Raw genomic sequence first — 21,396 nt, 5'->3', positions numbered from 1 at the left:
TTAGGTGAGTCAGAAAATACTGATGCTTAATCATCTTATCAAAATCAAAAGTTTTATAGGAAAGAATACAAATTAGCATATTCTTTACAAGCATATAAAAACAGGCATCAGGCCCCCGATAGAATGTCTCGACAACCGAGCCTGTGGTCCGTAGGTTGTGGCAGGAAAGAAAAATGACAGAGCCAAGAAAATGATTCCTTTTTATCCTCGAAATCACAACAATACCAGAGCCAACCCACAGTAGCATGTTTCAATTCTTGAGCTGGATTCACAAGTACTACTTCATAAAAACAAATTTACAAGGTCATTTGCTAGAATGGTAACAACAACAACAACAACGACCCAGTGTATTCCCACAAGTTGGGTCTGGGGAGAGTGAGATTTGCGCAGCCTTGCCCCTCCCCTGGACGGGCGGAGAGGCTGTTTCCGATAGACTCATTTGCTAGAATGGTACAAAATACAAATGGTTAACATCAAGTTGAGCCATACCAGGTAAATAACTTTGTTCAGTGTGCTCTAACTTCTTTACCAGAAAGCTAGTAGATCCATATTTCTTGTAGGAGAGACAAAACACATTTGCACACCAGAATGGTGGAGTTTACTTTCCCTACTATTGCACTTATGAATCCACTAAATGTTGATCGACATTGGTTACTAGTGGAGTCATCTCCAGCTTTTGAGCGCCCAAGTTATCGTCGCCCTTTTTCCTATTCAACATCTCAGTTGGTAGAATAGAAGCAGTGGGATCACTGCTTGGCACCAAAAATAGAAGGCCAATTGGAAGGACCCTCGAAATGCTCCGGATAACTACTGCTATCCAAAGGTTGTCAAATTGAGTCCTTGTGACATTCAAGGTGTGAAGTAAAAGGCCTCCAGCCCAAGATGCTGTGAGACTACCAACATGATCAATTGACATTAGCAAAGCGAAGAAAGTTCCTTCAATGCCAGAAGGGCAAAGCTTTGAACTGAGTACTAGAAGAGGCATCCATCTGAGACGCCCGATCATATGAGAAATTGCTGCATCGCATACAGCAACAACATAATCAGGGATTCCAAACTGCAGGTTTACTCGTGATATCAATATCAAATCCAGCAGTCCTGAAGCGCCATATAATAGCTGAGACCAAAAAAGTACGAAACGAAAAGGATGGTTTTTAAAAGAATTCTGGTAGAGGAGAACTCCGAGAAGATAGCCTACTGCACCAACAGAGGATATTGTACCTACAATCTCCTGCATAAATGTCGAAAATGGATTGATACTCTGTGATTAAGATGTTATTTTCCAACTCCATAAGAAGAAAAATAAGGAATATGCAAAGTCATGAGCAAGAGGTAAGATCTTGAATCACAAAGTTGTCGACAAACAAGATTTGAATGGATAAAAGTTCAAGTACCTTTGAGAACAATGGGCCATCCTTTGCATCTGTATACCAGTAAAACATTCCCTCGTGAATATGCAAACTCAATGCAAGGGAAATGTACATGTATAGACATGGCCTCCACACATTCTCGCATTTCAGTGCCATCCACATAGCCTTACAAGCATCCAAGAACTTTTGACCTACCTGTTTGCAGAAACATAATTTCACAATACAAATATAAAAAGATCAAGAACTGTCCTAAGCTGAGCACAGGGCAATATGAGGTTCCAATATACCTGCCTGTATGCAACATTGTGTATAAACGGTTCGTGCAGCATCATTCCTACCAAAATTACCAGCGCAGCTGGAATGCTTAAAACTCCGAACACTCCCTACCAGATAATATTTATCAGGAGACAAGGAAATATCAAGTGACAAGAGGCAATGACAAGTAATTCAGGTTACTCGTGACAACATCATTATGTTCATTCTAGACGTAAGCTAGAGTAGGTTAAGCCAACAAAAAGATTAATGAAGCCATAAACACTTATGGATATTAACAAACCAATATATCTGAATAATATACAGTAGTTTCATCTAACAGGAAAAAGCATTTGTCAAGATTCATTAAACAAATCAAGAACAATCAGTCTTGATAAATGATTAGCCAATTAGCAAAATGCAAATTAAAACAGAAGCAATATTCCATCGATAATGATCGAATTAAGCCAGCGATACCAAACCTTAGATCCAATTAGATGAACCAAAAAGCCACTGAGAGTGTACCCAATCAGTTGCCCCACTGAAGAGCTTACTCCACACAAGCTTTGCATGTCACTGGCAAGAGAAGGATGGCTTATACTGTTCTCTGTGACACATGCATCAATAGTAACATCTGCTACTGCCTGCGCAGCACTACCACCCATTAGGCACAACAAAGCAGATGCAAGTTGTAACTTGTCGCCGAATGACAAACTGAGCATGGCAAAAGCACCAAGAAAACCTAAAGAACAAAGGGAGGCAAGTCAAAAGAATTCTTTTCTGTCTGTTATTTGACAACTCAACATCTGAAATTGGATAAAGTAAATTCTTTAAACCAACTATAAAGCAACAAGCTATTTCTACATTCTAGAAAAGATAACTAATCAGTCACTCAAAGATGACTCAATACACAACTAATGGGGGTCAATTTATGAATGCTCTATATCCATTCCACTCTATTTGGGATTATTAATTCAATACCATATAGTATGTCTCTTATAGAGTACAGGAACACCGATAAATGTAATGTTATTTTTAGCAGAAGCACAACAACTTACAGAAAAGTAGATTTGCTATGATAGCGATGAGCAATCAAATATCTTAGCATTTAATGTTGCGGAAGTCAAATGTATATAGTGTGAATAAGTCACAACTACTATACCAAAAATTATGACAGCCACCAAATAATAAATAAGACAATAAAGCAACAATAAAAGGAACACCAGAATTTACGAGGTTCGGCTAATTTTGCCTACTCCTCGGACACAACCAATATTTTATTCCACTCCAAAAATACAAGTGAAATAATACTAAAGAGAGAAGATACAAATGCCTTAAACAAATGAGAAGGCAAATGAGAGGTGTGTTTAAATCCTAAACATTAGGCCTTCTTTTATAGGGGAAAAAATCCCCCCGACTCTTCTCCCAACCGATGTGGGACTTTGGCATTTTGCCAAACTTCAACAAATCTCCACCTTGGCAAAATTCCACATCTTCAATTCTCTCTCAATAACAAATTTTGGTTGTGTCTTCATCTTCAATCTTCAGTGTTCAACAATGTTGATCAAATCCAAACAATGTTGAAACTTGATCGTAGTCACCACTTTTGTCAGCATATCAGCAGGATTCTCTGTAGTATGAATTTTCTTCATCGTGACTCCACCTTCTTCTATGATTTCTCGTACAAAATGATACCGAACATCAATGTGCTTCGTCCTTGCATGATAAACTTGGTTCTTCGCTAATTGAATAGCACTTTGACTATCACAAAAAATTGTGATACCTTTTTGTTCAATACCAAGCTCCTTTAGCAATCCTTGAAGCCAAATTGCCTCCTTCACAGCCTCTGTAATAGCCATATACTCTGCCTCTGTTGTAGACAAAGCAACTGTTGACTGCAAAGTAGACTTCCAACTAACTGGTGCCTTTGCAAAAGTAAACACATAACCAGTAGTTGATCTTCGTTTGTCCAGATCACCCGCAAAATCTGAATCACAATATCCAACTACAGACTGATTGTCTTCCTGCTCAAAAACTAACCCAACATCTACAGTATTATGAATATACCGTAGAATCCACTTCACAGCTTGCCAATGCTCCTTTCTTGGATTATGCATATATCTGCTAATAACTCCAACAGCTTGTGAAATGTCAGGTCTCGTACAGACCATTGCATACATCAAGCTACCAACAGCATTTGCGTATGGTACCTTTGACATATACTCTCGTTCAGCTTCATCCTTTGGCGACATAGTAGTACTCAGCTTAAAATGGGGAGCAAGTGGAGTACTAACTGGCTTAGTCTTGTCATCTATGCCAAAACGTTGTAGTACTCTCTTCAAATATTCTTTCTGAGATAAACAGAGTTTCTTTGAACGTCTATCTCTTATTATCTCCATGCCAAGAATTTTCTTTGCCTCACCTAGATCCTTCATCTCGAACTCCTTCTTCAGTTGAATCTTCAACTTATCAATTTCTTCCAAATTCGTGGAAGCTATCAACATATCATCAACATATAGGAGAAGATATACAAAGGAACCATCTTTAAGCTTGCGCAAATACACACAATGATCGTATTTGCTTCTCTTGTACCCTTGCCGCAACATAAACTAGTCAAATTGCTTGTACCATTGTCTAAAAGATTGTTTCAATCCGTACAACGATTTTTCAAGTTTGCATACCATATTTTCTTTTCCAGCAACTTTGAATCCTTCTGGCTGAGTCATGTAGATTTCCTCCTTCAAGTTTCCATGTAAACGCAGTTTTTACATCCATCTGAACTAGTTCCAAATCCAATTGTGCTACCAAAGCCAACATAATTCTAATGGAGGAATGTTTTACAACTGGAGAAAATACTTCATTGTAATCAATTCCCTCCTTTTGAGCATATCCTTTGGCCACCAATCTTGCTTTGTAGCGAACATCTACTTGGTTAGGAAATCCTTCTTTCTTTGCAAATACCCATTTGCACCCAATTGCTTTCTTTCCCTTCGGGAGATTGGCCAATCTCCATGTATGATTATGATGAAGGAACTGTATTTCATCATTCATGGCAATCCTCCACTTATCTTCTTCTGAACTTTGGACAGCGTCTTTGTAAGTGGTCGGAACATCATCAGCTACAATTGAGGTTGCACAAACAACCGTCTCTATAAGACGAACAGGTTTCGTTATTGTTCTTTTTGGCCTGTTGGTTGCTATTGATTCAAGTTGTTGTTGAGGTTCCTGAGTTGGAATCTCCTCTACTGGCTCTCCTTCCAGAGGGTAATCTTCATTTGTTTCCTCCTCTGCTTCTTGTGTAGGAAAAATAAATTTTCCTTCAAACTCCACCTGCTTAGAAGCACCTTCATTTTGTTTGGTATCTTCTGTTACCTTATTTACCATAGCAGATTCATCAAAGGTAACATCCCTGCTGAATATTACTTTCTTTGTCATATGACACCATAAGCGATATCCTTTGACTCCAGAAGTAATTCCCATAAAAATAGCCTTCTTTGCCCTTGGATCCAATTTTGACTCTGTCACATGATAATATGCAGTTGAGCCAAACACGTGCAAAGAGTCATAATCTACAGCAGACTTTCCATACCATTTTTCAAATGGTGTCTTGCCATCAATAGCAGCAGATGGTAGACGATTAATGAGGTGGCATGCATATGTAATTGCCTCAACCCAAAATTCTTTGCCCAAGCCAGCATTGGACAACATACACCGTACCTTCTCCAGCAAGGTCCGGTTCATACGTTCTGCCACTCCATTCTGTTGTGGTGTATGTCTGACAGTGAAGTGTCGGACGATGCCATCATTTTCATAGACCTTACTGAAATGATCATTTTTGTATTCACCTCCATTGTCTGTGCGAATTCACTTGATCCTCCTGCCTGTTTGATTCTCCACCATCGTCTTCCATTTGAGAAAAATTCCCAGCACTTCATCTTTGCTTTTCATTGTATACACTCACACTCTTCGGGAAAAATCATCAATAAAGGTTACAAAATAGTGCTTCCCACCCAATGAAAGTGTTTTGGAAGGACCCCAAACATCAGAGTGTACATAATCCAAAATGCCTTTAGTATTATGGATCGCTGTACCAAATTTAACCCTTGTGTGTTTCCCTTTGACACAATGCTCACAAAACTCCAAGTTGCAAGCCTTTACTCCTTTTAACAATCCTTGATCTGATAGAGTTTTCAAGGATTTTCCTTCAGCATGTCCCAAGCGCATGTGTCATAGCTTGGTTGCTTCTGCCTCTTTGTCGTCACTGGATGTCACTGTCGTTGTCCCAATAACTTTACTGCCACGATAGCGGTACATATTATTATTCTTCCGATTAGCCTTCATTACCACTAGTGCACCGGAGCATACTCTCATCACTCCATTTTCTGCAATGATTTTGAACCCTTTTGATTCTAGGGCTCCTACAGAGATGAGATTCTTCTTCAAATCCGGTACAAATCGAACATATGTTAATGTTCTGATCATTCCATCATGGTTCCTTAATCGTATTGAACCAATGCCATATGAGGTAAGAGGGCTGTTATCCGCTGTGTGGATGACTCCATATTCTCCTTCTTGAAATTCCACAAACCAGTCCCTGTTGGGACACATATGATAGCTACAAGACGAGTTCATCAACCATATGTCTGATGATGTTGATGGCTCTGTTGTAACTAGTGAGAAGTCTGAATCATCACAATCAGCTACATTTGAATCCATAATGGACTTTCCATTGTTATGTTTGGCCTTATTCTTCAACTTCGGACAGTCTTTCTTCCAGTGCCCTTTTTCTCGACAAAAGGTACATTCATCTTTGCTGGGTCTGGATCTTCACAATCAGCTACATTTGAATCCATAATGGCCTTTCCATTGTTATGTTTGGCCTTATTCTTCAACTTCGGACAGTCTTTCTTCCATTGCCTTTTTTCTCGACAAAACGCACATTCATCTTTGCTGGGTCTGGATCTTGACTTGGATCTTCCCTTCTTTGTCCTCGTTTGATTTTGAGGACGACCCCTCACAAATAGTGTTTCTCCTTATCCGCCCTTCTGTTTTTCTCGCTTTCTTTGTTCATAGCTGTACAAAGCCGAACAAACTTCTCTGAGAGAAACTTCGTCATTTCCATGGAGTAGAGTAGTTTCAAGGTGCTCGTACTCATCAGGAAGTGACGCCAATAACATCAAGGCCAAGTCACCATCATCATAAGTTGTATCCATATTTTGCAAATTTGTGACCAACTTATTGAAACTGGTGATATGTTCATTCATCGTGGTACCAGGAACATAGGTAAAGTGAAACAGTCTCTTCTTCATGTACAATTTATTTTGATTGTTTTTCTTCAAAAATTTATCCTCCAATGCTTTCCATAATTTACTTGCAGAAGTTTCCTTTGTGTATGGATCGAATGGTACCGCAAGCAACACGGTTGAGAATCTTCCAATCTTCTTCTCCAATAACATCTGGTTTCTTTTCTTCAATGGCCAGATCTAGCCCTTGTTGAAAAAGGACATCTAGAACCTCGCCTTGCCACATCCCAAAATGTCCGGACCCGTCAAATATTTCTACCGCAAATTTCGCATTTGACACAATTCTTGTCATAAGCGAAGATGTCAATGATGACGTATTGTTGACACTTGATGTAGATTCTTCTTGTTTATTGTCTCCCATCTTTGACACAAATATTATTTAATAGTTGACGACACAAATCAAGATTATTTCCTTTCTGATGTAGAAGATCAGACTAAGCTGCAACCACAGAGCATACTCAGACAGAACCTTGACTCAGTTACCAAGATAAATTTTTTCTGATGTGGAAGATCAGACTATGCTGCAACCACAGAGCATACTTAGACAGTACCTTGGCTCTGATACCAATTGTTGCGGAAGCCCAATGTATATAGTATGAATAAGTCACAACTACTATACCAAAAATTATGACAGCTACCAAATAATAAATAAGACAATAAAGCAACAATAAAAGGAACACGAGAATTTACGAGGTTCGGCTAATGTTGCCTACTCCTCGGACACAACCAATATTTTATTCCAATCCAAAAATACAAGTGAAATATACTAAAGAGAGAAGATACAAATGACTTAAACAAATGAGAAGGCAAATGAGAGGTGTGTTTAAATCCTAAACATTAGGCATTCTTTTATAGGAGGAAAAATCCCCCAACTCTTCTCCCAACCGATGTGGGACTTTGGCATTTTGCCAAACTTCAACATTCAAGACAGCCATAAGTTGGTTTACATAACACTGACAACAAATATTATCTTGCTCAGCCTTTTGAATTTTCCTCTGTGTCTATATGTGCATATCCATAAGAAGTTACAACAAAAAGGTAAATTAGAGACATTGCTGTTGGATAATACCGTACATATTCTTCCATGTCACGGTGGCATCATCTTATTATTAGTGATGCACTGGTTCTAGAGGTAGACCAGCTACTGGAGAACTAAGTATATAGCTTACATCCAGTATGAGTAAGTCGAACTCTTGAAGGAGTGGGGAGTGGCATTAATAAAAATATTTGATAAGACCTTTATTATCACAGGTAATGAAAAGTTAACCAATGAAGACGAAGATTTAGTTTAATTCCTATCTACTTTGTAAATTAAGAGCTCAGTTAATTTACAGTATTCATATACAGCTTTGTCCCCAATCAAAAAACCCCACCCAGCGCAAGGATTTTAAGTCGGTTGTCATGTTTGGTCCAAATTTTCCAGTTAAACAAGACATTTGATCTTTTCAACATTTCAATTCAGAAGCTATTGGTCTGAGCAAACAAACCTAAATGTTCATAACTTAAGGTTCGAATTTGGAAATCAACACAACAACAACTACGCCTCAGTCTCAAACAAGTTGTCGGCTATATAAATCCTTATCGACTATGTTACTCCATTTAAACTAATGGCATAGTCAAAGATGATGATTAAATACAACAAATCGGATATCATTAATTTAAAGAGCAATTTTTATTGAAAAATACAAATGGTAATTTGTAAACTTTTATTGCCACCTAAAACACATACCAGCAAGAATGAAGTAAGGCCTCCTTCTGTATCCTCTAATGGGAAGAGTATCAGTTAAAAGGCCCCAAAGAGGCTTCACAATCCAAGGAAGTTGAATTATTCCCGAATATATTTGAGCTTCAGAGGGTTGTAGCTTTTGCTCATCCTTCATATAATACTGAGTACTAATCTTGCTTAGACCTGTACTCAATCCCTGATTAATACCATATATAATAACCACACCTGACACAAAGCTCCAGTGAAATTTATCACACAGCATTCTGAACCAATAATATGGTTTCAGAATTAGTCCCAACATTTTATTCTTTTGGCTCTTTTCTTTGTGTAGTTGTCCTTCTAACGGAAGTTCATCTTCTTCCCTCATTGTTCAACTAATTATTATTATTATTCAGTGAATTGATAAGCTGGTAAGATCCAGATCAAAAATGAAGTTCACAGAGTCAACGGAAACTGGGAGAGTCAAGTAAAGAAGAAGACATTGAATAAAAAAAACAAAGTGTACGTCATGTTAAACAAAATATATATATATAAGTTGTTTATATGTCCTTTTCTCAGTTGCCACAAATTTCAAACATAACGTAAAAAGTTACTCAACTATGTGAGAAAGAAGGAGAAAATATTACTAAACTATTGAGCCTGCTTAGATAGTTATAAGGTCTTAAACAAAATAGAAAGGTAAATAAATGCTCTTAATTCCTCCATTTTGCCTTTTACCTCTCAGCCAAACAAATAAGATATTTTTCATCCGACAAATAAAAAAGAATCAACTGACAAGGCGGGATATATATATATATATATATATATATATATATATATATATATATATATATATATAGCAACTGTTATAATATCATTGTAATTTAATACTGATTCTATAATTACTCACTTCACTATATTTTGTTAGACGGTTATCTCTAGTTGCTTTTAATTGACCTTAGTGTATTTAAAAACGCATGTAAAACTTAAGTCTATGTTTAAAATAAATAAATAAGATTCCACCGTGTTTGTCGAGGGTAGTTGCATAAACCATCATTCTTAGATATGCTATTTAGAGATTAACCAATACTTATTTTGTCCTAAAATTTTGAACTAAAAATCTTAACTTCAAAACAATTCATTTTATTTTGTTGATCTGGAAAATTGAAAATCAGGATGTGCTGGCTAATTCCTAAATAACAAAGTGGCTACCTAGTGTCTTTCCACCGACAAATTGGACTTGGACGATGTGGGTGAAGTGCAGTAATAGCCACTTTTAAACCCGCTATTTAAAATATGTCCACATTTACAATATATTTAAAGTTAACCAATTCATCCAAACTTCACGACTAAGTATCATGAATTTAGAAATTTAAGACTTAGTATCCTGAATTTTTGAGCTGCTAATTTCAAATTAAGGATGCTCCTGAATTTTTGAACTACTAATTTAAAATTTAGAACATAAGATTCGAACTTCTGGACACGATGTCCTGAAGTTTGAACTTTGAGGTTTAAATTCTAGGATGTCGTGTCCTGAAGTTTGAATGAAATTGGCTAATCTTTAAATACACTATAAGTTGTTGATATATTTTAAACAACATACTTAAAAGTGGCTATCTGATGTCACTTTCATAGATGATGTGAAAGTATTCGTCGTAAAAATTGCACGGGGCGCCCTATTTGGTCGCCCCATTTAACCTATACACATTTTTTAAAAAACTTTAAACAACTTCAGCCCTCATTTCTCCTCCTCCTTCTCCCAGTGGTCTCTATATCTCTCCGGAACTTAACATTGATGTAACAATATCTCTCCTTCTGTGGCTTCACTCAATTCCTCAGAAGTCATCTTACCATACATAATTAAAATAATTGTAACATAAGAAAACCTTTTTGTGATATGGTTGATGTGGCTCAAAATATTTTTCTACATCATTAGTTTAAATCTCAAATATATTTTTGCATTTCTCTGAACCCCCTTGACACCGTCTCCATCGTCGAGACGCTATGGTCAAGCAGAACCGTAGCGCGTTCCTCGACATTTCGATCCAGAATAAATCAATGAAGCCATCTCCATACCTAGAATATGGAATTTGAAAGGTCAATCTTCCTCCTCAAAAAATAGAAACTTCAGCAGTACATACTCAAGGTTTTAAAAACTCCAGCTCTAGAGCTGAAGTTCGCCAGTTACAAACAAAAACTTCAGCTCTAGAGCTGAAGTTCGAGAGTTACAAAACAAAAACTTCAGCTCTAGAGTTGAAGTTCGACAATTACACAACAAAAACTTCAACTATAGAGTTGAAGTTCACCAGTTACAATACAAAAACTTCAGCTCTAGAGCTGAAGTTCGTCAGTTACAAAACAAAAACTTCAGCTCTAAAGCTGAAGTTCGCGAGTTACAAAACAAAAACTTCAGCTCTAGAGCTGAAGTTCGCCATTCACAAAACAAAAACTTCAGCTCTAGAGCTGAACTTCAGGCCCGGCTATTAGAATGCTGAAGTTTTGCGTGATTGCCTTTGCTACTTCAGCCTCGTATGCTGAAATTATGCGAAAAAGCGGGTACGCTTGCAATTGTTTTTTGCAAAGCGAGCACAAGTTAAAACGTGACACAAAAAGCGGGTATAAATGCAAATGCCCCTATTCGTCTCAGCCTGAATTGGTTAGACTTTAGATCCACTAAGGCAAAACCCCTTACTGATCCAATTGCATGATGGGCCAGAATAGTTACTAATCACGGGCCACTAATTTTTGTTGGGCCCGAATTAGATATAACTATAAGAGATAGGGAAATTTTCGTTCCTATATCATATAGGAAACTATATTACCAAATATGTTCATAGTTTGCATATTACCCTTCATGCTAATAGTATTTCTACAAAATATAGACCATGCATTAAATAAGGAATCATTGTAGCTGTAAGCTTCCTTATTTAGGCGCGCTAAAATTGGGGGATTAAATATTCTTCCAGATCTTCCAAACGCAAATCACGCACATTAATCTTCTTCATCGGTTTCGTTTCAAATTTAGCGTCTCTACATCAAACGCAATTATTCTTCTACAATTCAAAAACGAATTGATTATTCTTCTACAATTTCACAAATCAAAAACGACTAAATCTTCTACATCAAACGCAATTATGTCCAAATTTCAGTAATACAAAGCAAAGGAAAAAAGAGCAGCAATTCCACCATTGACAGCCATTAAAAAGCTTTGAAGCTTTGAATTCAAATTTGGATTTTCAAAAATCATTATTTGTTTGGATTGGGTGTTGTTGCAAATAATTGGGAATATGGTTTGGAGTTTATATCTCAATTTTGAGGGGTTTTGGTGAAGATTAGACTTGGTTTTGACTGAATTTCGGATTGAAACTCGAAGAAGAAGACACGACATACGTTATATTGCAGAAATTGTAGAAAAATTATAGATAAATTGTAGTTAAATTGTAGAAAAATTATATTCTATTGTTTATTTATTTTTCTTTTATTCATTTAACTATTGTATGAAAGTTGAACAACATTGTATAAAAATTATATTTAAGTGGTATTATATTGTAGTTGCATATGACTTAGTAGAAATAATGTACGAAAATTGTAGATAATTTGTATAATATATAATTAGTTGTATGAAAATTATTTTTAGTATGTATAAATCAGATACAAAATGTACAAAAGACATATTGTATAAATTTTGTATAAAATTTGTATGTAAGTTTTATGTTATTGTAGTTGTATTTCACTGGGTGGAAATAATGTGTGAAAGTTGTAGATAAGTTGTATTCCTCTATAACGGGAGATGTTGGCATATCAAGTAACTTTAGTGTTCCAGACGAACATGAATGAAAATAAATATAAATTATGTTATAAACAGTTTGTTGATATTTTGTAGATAATTTGTAGAAACATTGAAATTTTGTATTTTCATATTAATTTGTCAAATGATATGTAGTTTTATTGTAGATTAAATGTAAAAAACAAGCCATTGTGAGTCTTATTTGACTCATTCATCACATTCAACCTATTCTACAAATTCATGCCTCTTTAAATACAATATAACCATACTTTCTTGAATTTAAAGGTATAGCAATATATATAACTTAAAAAACATCTTCTCCTCTGCACAAGTTAGTTCCAAAATAGACGAAGTGGAATAACAAGCTCCCGTCAAAACTTTTAACACAACAACACAAAAGCTCAAAAATAAATAAACAACAGTCTACAATTTATCTACAATTACTGCAATATAATGTATGTTATGTCGTCTTCTTCTTCTTCTTCTTCTTCTTCTTCTTCTTCGAGTTTCAATCTGAAATTCAGTCAAAACCAAGTTTAATCTTCACCAAAACCCCTCAAAATTGAGATATAAACTCCAAACCATATTCCCAATTATTTACAACAACACCCAATCCAAATAAATAATAATTTTTGAAAACCCAAATTTGAATTCAAAACTTCAAAGCTTTTTAATGGCTGTCAATGGTAGAATTTCTGCTCTCTTTTCCTTCCCTCTTATATTACTGAAGGAACCCAAAATCATAACCATCAAAAGTTATTGATGTGTATGAACTTTGAAGATTTGACTTCAATTTTGACTGGTTGTAGAAGAAAAAACCTTGATTTTAGATATTAATGGTAGAGGGTTTCAATTATTTTTCTGGTTTTAGCATAATGGTTTGAAACGTAGGTGTGTGGTGATACATGGGTGAGGGTGTGGGGTTGGGAGAGAGAAACGTGGGGTGTGGGGATTTGGAGGAATATACGGTACCATAAATTTAGGAGTGATATAAGGTATAATTAATGTACAGTTAAAACATCTTATGATATAGAATTGGTAATTAGGTATACTAAATGTAATTATATCAAACCATAAACATTGAGGGTAGTATAGTTTCCTATATGGCATAGGAATGTAAAAATTCCTAAGAGAAAAGAAGAATTAATCCAAATAGTCGTCCATTCAATCGCTTAAACTAAAAATAGCCGTTATGCATAATTTATGTATCATATGTACATAATTGTGTATAGTCAATGTAAAAGCTAGGTATATGGCTAGAAAAAATAAACAGTAAATATAGCTAGTTATTTATGTAAAGATCCCATAAGATAACGAGCCCCTTGTTTGTTGTGTTTGATCGACACTGAATTGGCCTCGTTTGGTATGTAAAAATTGCACGGGGCGCCCTACTTGGTCGCCCCAATTTAACCTATACCCATTTTTTAAAAAACTTTTAACTTGTACCCATTTATTAAATAACTTCAGCTCCCTTTCCCCTCCTCCTTCTAACATTTACCTTTTATGTAGTACGTATTTATTTTTAGTGCTCAGCACACATTGAAACAATTTATGTTTGCTTTAAATGTACATATGTATTCTGTAATATAATACCTTTGAAGTTGTTCTACTCATAATAAGAATTTATGCTGAATACGCTTCTATATTGATAGTTCTTTATCTTTATCAGGTAGGTTTAGAATGGAACTTGTTTAAAATAAAATTTGAATTCAAGAATATTAATAATTCAATAAGCAAGAAATAACTGGAGTTTAAAATTACAAAACGAAAGACAAAAAAGCAGAAGCTAAAGAAGAAAGAAAAGAACTGGAACACACAAGCACTAGAAAGAAAAGAGAACTAAATAACTTCAGCTCTAGAGCTGAAGTTCGACAGTTACAAAACAAAAACTTCAGCTCTAGAGCTGAAGTTATTTAGTTCTCTTTTCTTTCTAGTTGATTAACCGCGAAACACCAAAAACTGTAGTGATTGCCTCAGACTTCAGCTCTAGAGCTGAAGTTTCCCAGTTACAATACAAAAACTTCAGCTCTAGAGCTGAAGTTTCCCAGTTACAACACAAAAACTTCAGCTCCAAAGCTGAAATTTCCCAGTTACAACACAAAAACTTCAGCTCTAGAGCTGAAGCTTACAAACAAAAACTTCAGCTTTAGAGCTGAAGTTCGACAGTTACAAAACAAAAACTTCAGCTCTAGAGCTGAACTTCAGGCCCGACTACTAGAATGCTGAAGTTTTGCGTAATTGCCTTTGCTACTTCAGCCCCGTATGCTCAAGTTATGCGAAAAAGCGAGTACGCTTGCAATTTTTTTTGGAAAGCGGACACAAGTTAAACCATGACACAAAAAACGGGTATAGATGCAAATGGACCGTTTGGTATGTATCTGTAACCCATATTCAACGGATAAAATTTATAAAATAAGTTGAAAAATCATAATTTAGAAAATAAAAGGAATTTTTTCAATAAAACAATTAAAAGAAATAAAAAAGAGACAAGAACGAGGAGAAAGGAAGGAACGAGTGTGATATTAAATGTCTTGGGGTCTCAAAAATGGTTATGGGCTTAGATGGGCTTTAGAATTTTTTTTAAGAAGAGATGGAATACTAGATAGGAATATGTGAGATATAGTAATTAGTTATTTGTGTAAAACAAATAAAATTAATTGTGTATATGTTTATATTTTAATTGTTGAAGTCATGCTCAAGGTGCTTCAATGAATTTACAGTGAGAAAAAAATAAAACAAAATACAACTAGAATATAGGTATTACATGTTCTACTGATTAAGGGGGGCCTGATGATCACCATAAATAGTAAATCTATGTAATCCTCCCATGATTAATAAGGGAATATAAGAGAAAAAAGTTCAGCAAATAAGCCAAAGAAAAAAAATGCCAATTTTGAAATGAAAATAACATGAGGACTGAGGTAATTTTAATGGATAGGATGATTGGATGAAGGATGTAGTGTAGTCTCTGTTTTATACTTTCCTCAAAGTAATCAATTATCATATAAGTTTATATTCCTCGGGAATGGTAGTAGGTGTTTAGTGTTTACACACCAAAGATGATTTTCGGCAACGGTGACATGGCACTATAAAATTATAAATACTTCACTTTTATTTATTAACTACATTAAAATTATATTTTTACTTTTATTTGTTTATTTTAGAAATCAAAAGAATAAAAAATATTTTTTCTATTTTACCTTATTATTGACTATTCATTTTTAAATTATTTTTCATGACTTTTTGAAGTGCTACTATTATAATATATATATAATTTAATGGGAGTGCAAAATCTATTACGGACAAGTGAACGGAGGGAGTAGAATATAGTTACCCTGGGGAGTAGTTAGCTACTAGCTTCATTTAAACATCTACTAATTAAATGACTAATGTCCCCTATTTTCTCCCTAAGTAAAAGGGACGTAGCTAACTTGCCCTTTTTTTTGCAATTTTTTTTTTCTTTTCGGTAGGGGGTTGTTGGTAGTTTAGGGTTGGCGAATCTTAATATTGCCAGATTTTAATTTATGTCCCTAGTCAAATTAGCTAAATTTCACTTTTAAAATAGTTAGACAAATATTTCTTTTTGCAAATGAATTAAATCACTGAATTAATTGAGTCAGAATAGAGGACCAATTTGTGCAAATGCCAATGTCCCTTATGGTAGGCCGTAAAGAAAGGGGGAAGTGTAGATATATCCGGTCTTCGGGTTATACTTGTATTGCATAAAAAGTTATTATAACTTTACTCACTATGGAATATACTTGAGACATCGCGTCTGAAGTTCCAAAAATTCGCATCCAAAATAAAAATTTTTAGGTAGTTTTCGTGTATGAAATTCTCCTCGTGACAGTGCAAACTTCAGACGCGAAGATAGCAAATTTCGAGTAATATTTGCGACTGAAGTTCTCCCTCCCCCCCCCCCCGGCTAGTGAAACTTCAAACAATCGTGTCTAAAGTTATATAGCGTAGCCTTCAAAGTGTTAAAATTGTACTTAACACTAATTAGTGTGAAGTGCAACCAAATTTTTGAATAAAATGCGGTTTAGACTAATTAATCTGAAACACAGCTTTTTACATTGACTTAAGACTAATTAGTTAGAAGTGTAAATTTCCCAGAAATATAATCTTGTTTGTCGATTTTCAACAATCCAACAAACGATTCAATGTCCAACTCTACTCTAAATGAGCTCAAATTTGATACATAACTTTCAAATATCATAAAGAATAAACTCCAATTAATTTGTCAAAACAACGACAAATTTAACAAACTCATTTTGCAACTAAGAAGAGGGAGAACAAACCATAAGCAGTAGCAACGAAAGCAGCCCCATAACAACTCACTACCATTAAAACTGTTGAGTTTCTTTTTAAGATGAAAAAGTCTTAAAAAGAGGGTGAATGGAAAATGAAGGAAAAATGAAGGGAAAATGAAATTTTTGAGTAAAATTTAAGTTTCTCTCTCTTGACAATGAGCCATTGTCCTATATTGGAAGAGGAAAATGCTTTTGGTGGGTATATATACAATTGCTCTTCTTGTAGCTCTTAAAGAGTTAAGAAGAAGGCAAGCCTCAATGCCGTCGTCGTTGCTCGCTCGGCTCGGCTTTGGCTTTGGCTTCGGCTTCGGCTTCGGATTTGGTCAAATGATTGATTGATTAATTTTTTGGATCAAATTTATTTGTTAATAGTAAATATTAACGTAATATTATCCGTTTTTGTAACGGATGTTTTCCAATCCGTGGATAGAATCCCACCAGTTCAGCCAAGTGCATGCTTCATTGTCCATTGGCAGCCTAGTGCTTCTCCCACCATGGCCAAGTGCTTGCTCCATAACAGCCTAGTGCTTCTCCCACCATGGCCAAGTGCTTGCTCCATAACAGCCTAGTGCATGTTCCACCATGAGTAAATAAGTGGTGGTTGGTCATTCTCTTAATAGTTGACTGCACTATAAATATGTGCAGCAGCTGTTAGAGCAAAGACATCGAAAAATAAACATAAGCAGCTGTTAGGAGAAGGCTCGGGCAGAAACGGAATTGAGAGCTTCACTGTTGTTGATCTCCTCATCAGTTAAAACTCAACGTTGGCTATAAATTGTTGTCCTTTCTCTCACAATTTCCATTCGACTTCTGAGTTCTCCTCCTTTGTTCTGCATTATTTTAAACTACAAACAAAGCAACTGTAAGTGTGATTTGCTGCCGAACTTTGTGTTCGCTGAAACACTAGGGTTTGAAGTACCGCTACACCAGTGTATAATTTGTTCTATCCTAAGAGGAAATAATCCATAACCTTGGGTACTAGGAGGGTGATGTTCTAAACGTCAATACCACACAAGGAGGGGGGGTGATTTGTGTGGTACCCAATTTTTGCTCTAGAAGAACCTGGTTCTTGTAGGTGTTCTAACTACTAATATTTACGGAATAATAAATACAGAAAATAAAGAACACAGAGATGTTTACATGGAAAACACCTAGCTCAAAAGGTGAAAAAATCACGACCTACTACTCAGTAGGATTTTCCCAAACTTCCACTAAAATCACTGAGCCAAAACAGCATTTACAAAAATACTTTGTAAACCTAAGAATTAACTCTAATCTCGTTGTGGCACACAGCCTCAACTGTTGCGACAACTTCAAGTTAACGTATAACTTGAACACTCAAAATACCTAATACAATTACTTTTATGAAAGCTGAAAGGTACAACTTTAAACCACCTACTACAATTGAACTAGAATAAGAAAAAAACACAATGGAACTGGTTCTTCTCTCTCGTTCAAGTAGCTTCGGGAGTGCACACTCAAATCTCATATAAATTGCTTACAAAATCGTCTTGCTCTTTTGCTTTCAGTTTAGTTTAACTTCTGCATTTGTGCAATACCTGTAAAAAAGAACAATCACTGTCTTTTAATAGGTTAGAAGTCAGAGTTTGATTGTGACTCAATTTCTGATCTTCTATCGTAGTTGAGTCCTTGAAGATGTCAAACTCTAACACTCTCTTTATTCGGATTGTGTTCTTTTCATCTAAGGAGACTTTCTCCCCTTATCCAATATGCAACCTTTTCGATCAGATCAAGATATATTGCTGCTTGATCAGTAGGACTTATCTCCTTCACGTGCATCTCACATGTGTAGGTTGATCATGACAGTACTTCACAAGATGGACCTGGTCTATGCTTGAGTTCATTTGTCATTCTTCAAAACTTCACATGTTCTTGGGCCAACAAATTCCCCCTTTTTGATGATGACAAACTCGGTGCTTTTTACTGATCAAAAAACCTATAAGAACTCAGTTTAACCATCAACACTAAACTTTAGAAAATTTTCTTTTCATCGAGGACCAGGTTATAAATATCACTTATTTCAGAATAATGTGTAAAGCAAAATATCTCTTCCCCCTTTTGGCATCATCGAAAAGTTTCATACATAGTGTGAATTCCAGATTTTAATAAGTACTCATGGCCACTGGGGCAACTGCAAGTGCAATCATCAGTAATCAATCAAACATATTTAAACTATCAAGGTCAGAATAATCATTGAACAAGAGAAAACAGTAGTTATCATTGAGAGAGATATGTTGCCACTAACAATCCACAAAAAGAAAAAAAACATCCAAACCATGAGCAAAAACACAAAAAATCCCTAATCTGGGTCACTGGGGGTACTAGAACTAGTTCAGGAGACAGAAACTAGGAGTCCTAAGGCTTGGAGGAACTGGAGGGTTGAGTTTGGAGAAGATTCAGCATGTTCTGAAGAATTCCATCATTCTTCTCCTTTTATTTTGCAAGCTCAATTCTGAGACCATCCCTCTCAGCTTCCATTTCAACCACACGAGCCTTGAGCCTAGCAATTTTAGCATCCTTAGCTGCACATTCCTGAACCAAAGTCCTAACCTTGCTGTTTATAGGTGTCCTCAAGGATGAACCAGGTTCAACTGGGATGACATTGACTGGATAATCACAAGTAAGAAGAGTTTTGATGACAAAGTGTTCTTTGCTCGAGACCATTTCCCATTTCTTCAGAGGCACATTGAGCATGTCCAAAACTGGGTTAGTATGAAGCCATATGGGGTAGCATGAGCCTTGGAACCATTTATGACCCTGTCTAGCAGTTTGACTATGAGGGCAGGCCAGTTGATTTGCTTTCCTCTCTCCAGGCATTACATAACAACCAGATCCATGTAGTTGGATGTGTGCCTTCTCTCCTGTCTTGGCAATAAGCACTTGTTGACAAACTCAAACACCACCTTGTGCTGAGGTCTCATCTCACTTTTCTGCACAACTCTGGCTTCATTCACATTCTCTAAATCACAGAACCTTTTGGTGATTTCAAGGGCAGTGGGGAGGGAGTCTAGGCATGGCCACTTTTGCCTAGTATAGTCATCAAACCCTTCAGAGGGTATGTCCAGAATCTCTCCTAGTTTCACAGCATCAAACTGCACTTGAACTCCCTTCACCCGGCTACTGACAACTCCATCCTTAACAGCAGCATTTGCCATAAATTCAATCAACTCATTTCTAGCTAGCCTACCTTCCATCTAAAGGACCATGTCCTTCCATCCCTGAGCAGCCAAAGAGTCTACCAATCTCATCATCCCTGGTTCCACCAGGTCCTTCAACAATCTACCTTTTAAGATTTTTCTTCTGCCAAAAATGGCAAGCTTATCCTGTTCCTTATCAGATTCATCATAATCATCATCATCTTCTTCTTCTTCTTCTTCTTCAGAAATCATCAGAAACTTTGGTTTGCTTAGCTTTCACTGGAGATCTTGTCCTCTTGGCTAGTGTGGGTTCAACAGCTACAGGCACAGAGGAGGACTTCTTAGAGGAAGTCTTGGGTTTCTTAGGCTTGGGTGTAGGAACCTCCACTGTTGTACCCTCTCTTGATGGACCAGTTCAATCTCTTCTTCCTCAACAGCCTCTGAGGATTCTGCAACCTTTCTCTTTCCTTTATCCTTTTTCCTTTTCTTGCTTTCTTCTAAAGCCTTTTGTAGATCAGCTTCACTCTGTTTTACCCTACTTCTTGTGGCTCTACCCTTAGGCACTGAAGAGGTAGTAGGTGTTGGTGATGAGGCTTTTCTTTTCTTGGATGGCTTGGGAACATTTGGGACTTTTGGTATAGTAGCTTTGCGTTTCTTTGGGTCATAACTTGCCCCAACCTTTTTCAGTATGTCAGCCAAGGTTTCTTCAGTAGATGAAATAGGTTCATCTCTTTGTTTGCTTAGATGAACCAACCCCTTAGCTGCTTCCCCAAAACCACTTCCCTCTGACTTTATGCCACTCTCATCTAACCTATCTTGTGCAACCCCACATATAGCAAGAACTGCTCCCTTCCCTTTTCCCCTCTCTTCACCACATGCACCCTCTTTTTTTTTTCTTTTTCAGACTTTTTTTTACCTTCACTCCTACTCATCTCAGGCAACTCAACATCCCTACCTAGTTTCTAAGTTTTCAACCACAGAAGAACTTACCTCAGAAGGAGATTCTTGAGTCTTTTCAGAGCTAGAAGACCCATGTCCATCTCCCTCAGTCGCGGATTGAAAGGATTCAGACTCAGAGCTAGAATCAGACTTTGGAGCTGGGCTTTATTTTACTTGGCTAGCTTTCAACCTTTCATTTAAAACCTTCCTCAAAGCCCTAGATGCTATAGTTTTTCGATCAAGCATTTTCTGCCTTCGAAACCTAGGTTTTGGAGATGCACTTGGTAGAGTAGATGAGGATGAATTTGAGGGAGATAGTGGTGGAGGGATGCCAGGATGATCTTGTGGGTTAGACATGATTCTTCGTTTCTTGAGAGAATTTGGGAATTTTGGAAAAGAGGGCAATTAGAATTGAAGAGGAATTTTTGATGGTTTTAGAATTATAAAGAAGACTGGAGATGTGGTGTGTATTTAAAGCGAATTAGACATTAAGTAAGTAACGACAACTTTTTCAGGGGTCAAATAGAAGTCTAATCAAACTGAAATTCCAGAATTTTAATGATAGATTT

At 36.3% G+C, this 21,396-nt stretch overlaps 1 protein-coding gene across 1 annotated transcript; it reads right to left on the bottom strand.

Annotated features, from left to right (window-relative positions):
- Positions 1–174: 174 nt before the first annotated feature.
- LOC107823098 (putative folate-biopterin transporter 3) lies at positions 175–9,148 on the bottom strand. Its single transcript, XM_075256592.1, has 5 exons — positions 8,655–9,148; positions 2,105–2,364; positions 1,658–1,753; positions 1,395–1,565; positions 175–1,231 (listed from the first exon to the last, which is right to left on the bottom strand). The coding sequence occupies exons 1-5, from the start codon at positions 9,016–9,018 to the stop codon at positions 620–622; spliced, it is 1,503 nt and encodes a 500-aa protein (XP_075112693.1). The 5' UTR covers positions 9,019–9,148; the 3' UTR covers positions 175–619.
- Between the last annotated feature and the right edge of the window lie 12,248 nt (positions 9,149–21,396).

This window comes from Nicotiana tabacum, chromosome 6, assembly GCF_000715075.1.
Source record: "Nicotiana tabacum cultivar K326 chromosome 6, ASM71507v2, whole genome shotgun sequence".
Lineage (NCBI taxonomy): Eukaryota > Viridiplantae > Streptophyta > Magnoliopsida > Solanales > Solanaceae > Nicotiana > Nicotiana tabacum.
Note: the sequence above shows the minus strand (reverse complement) of the source record. Positions and strands in the feature narration are given on the sequence as shown.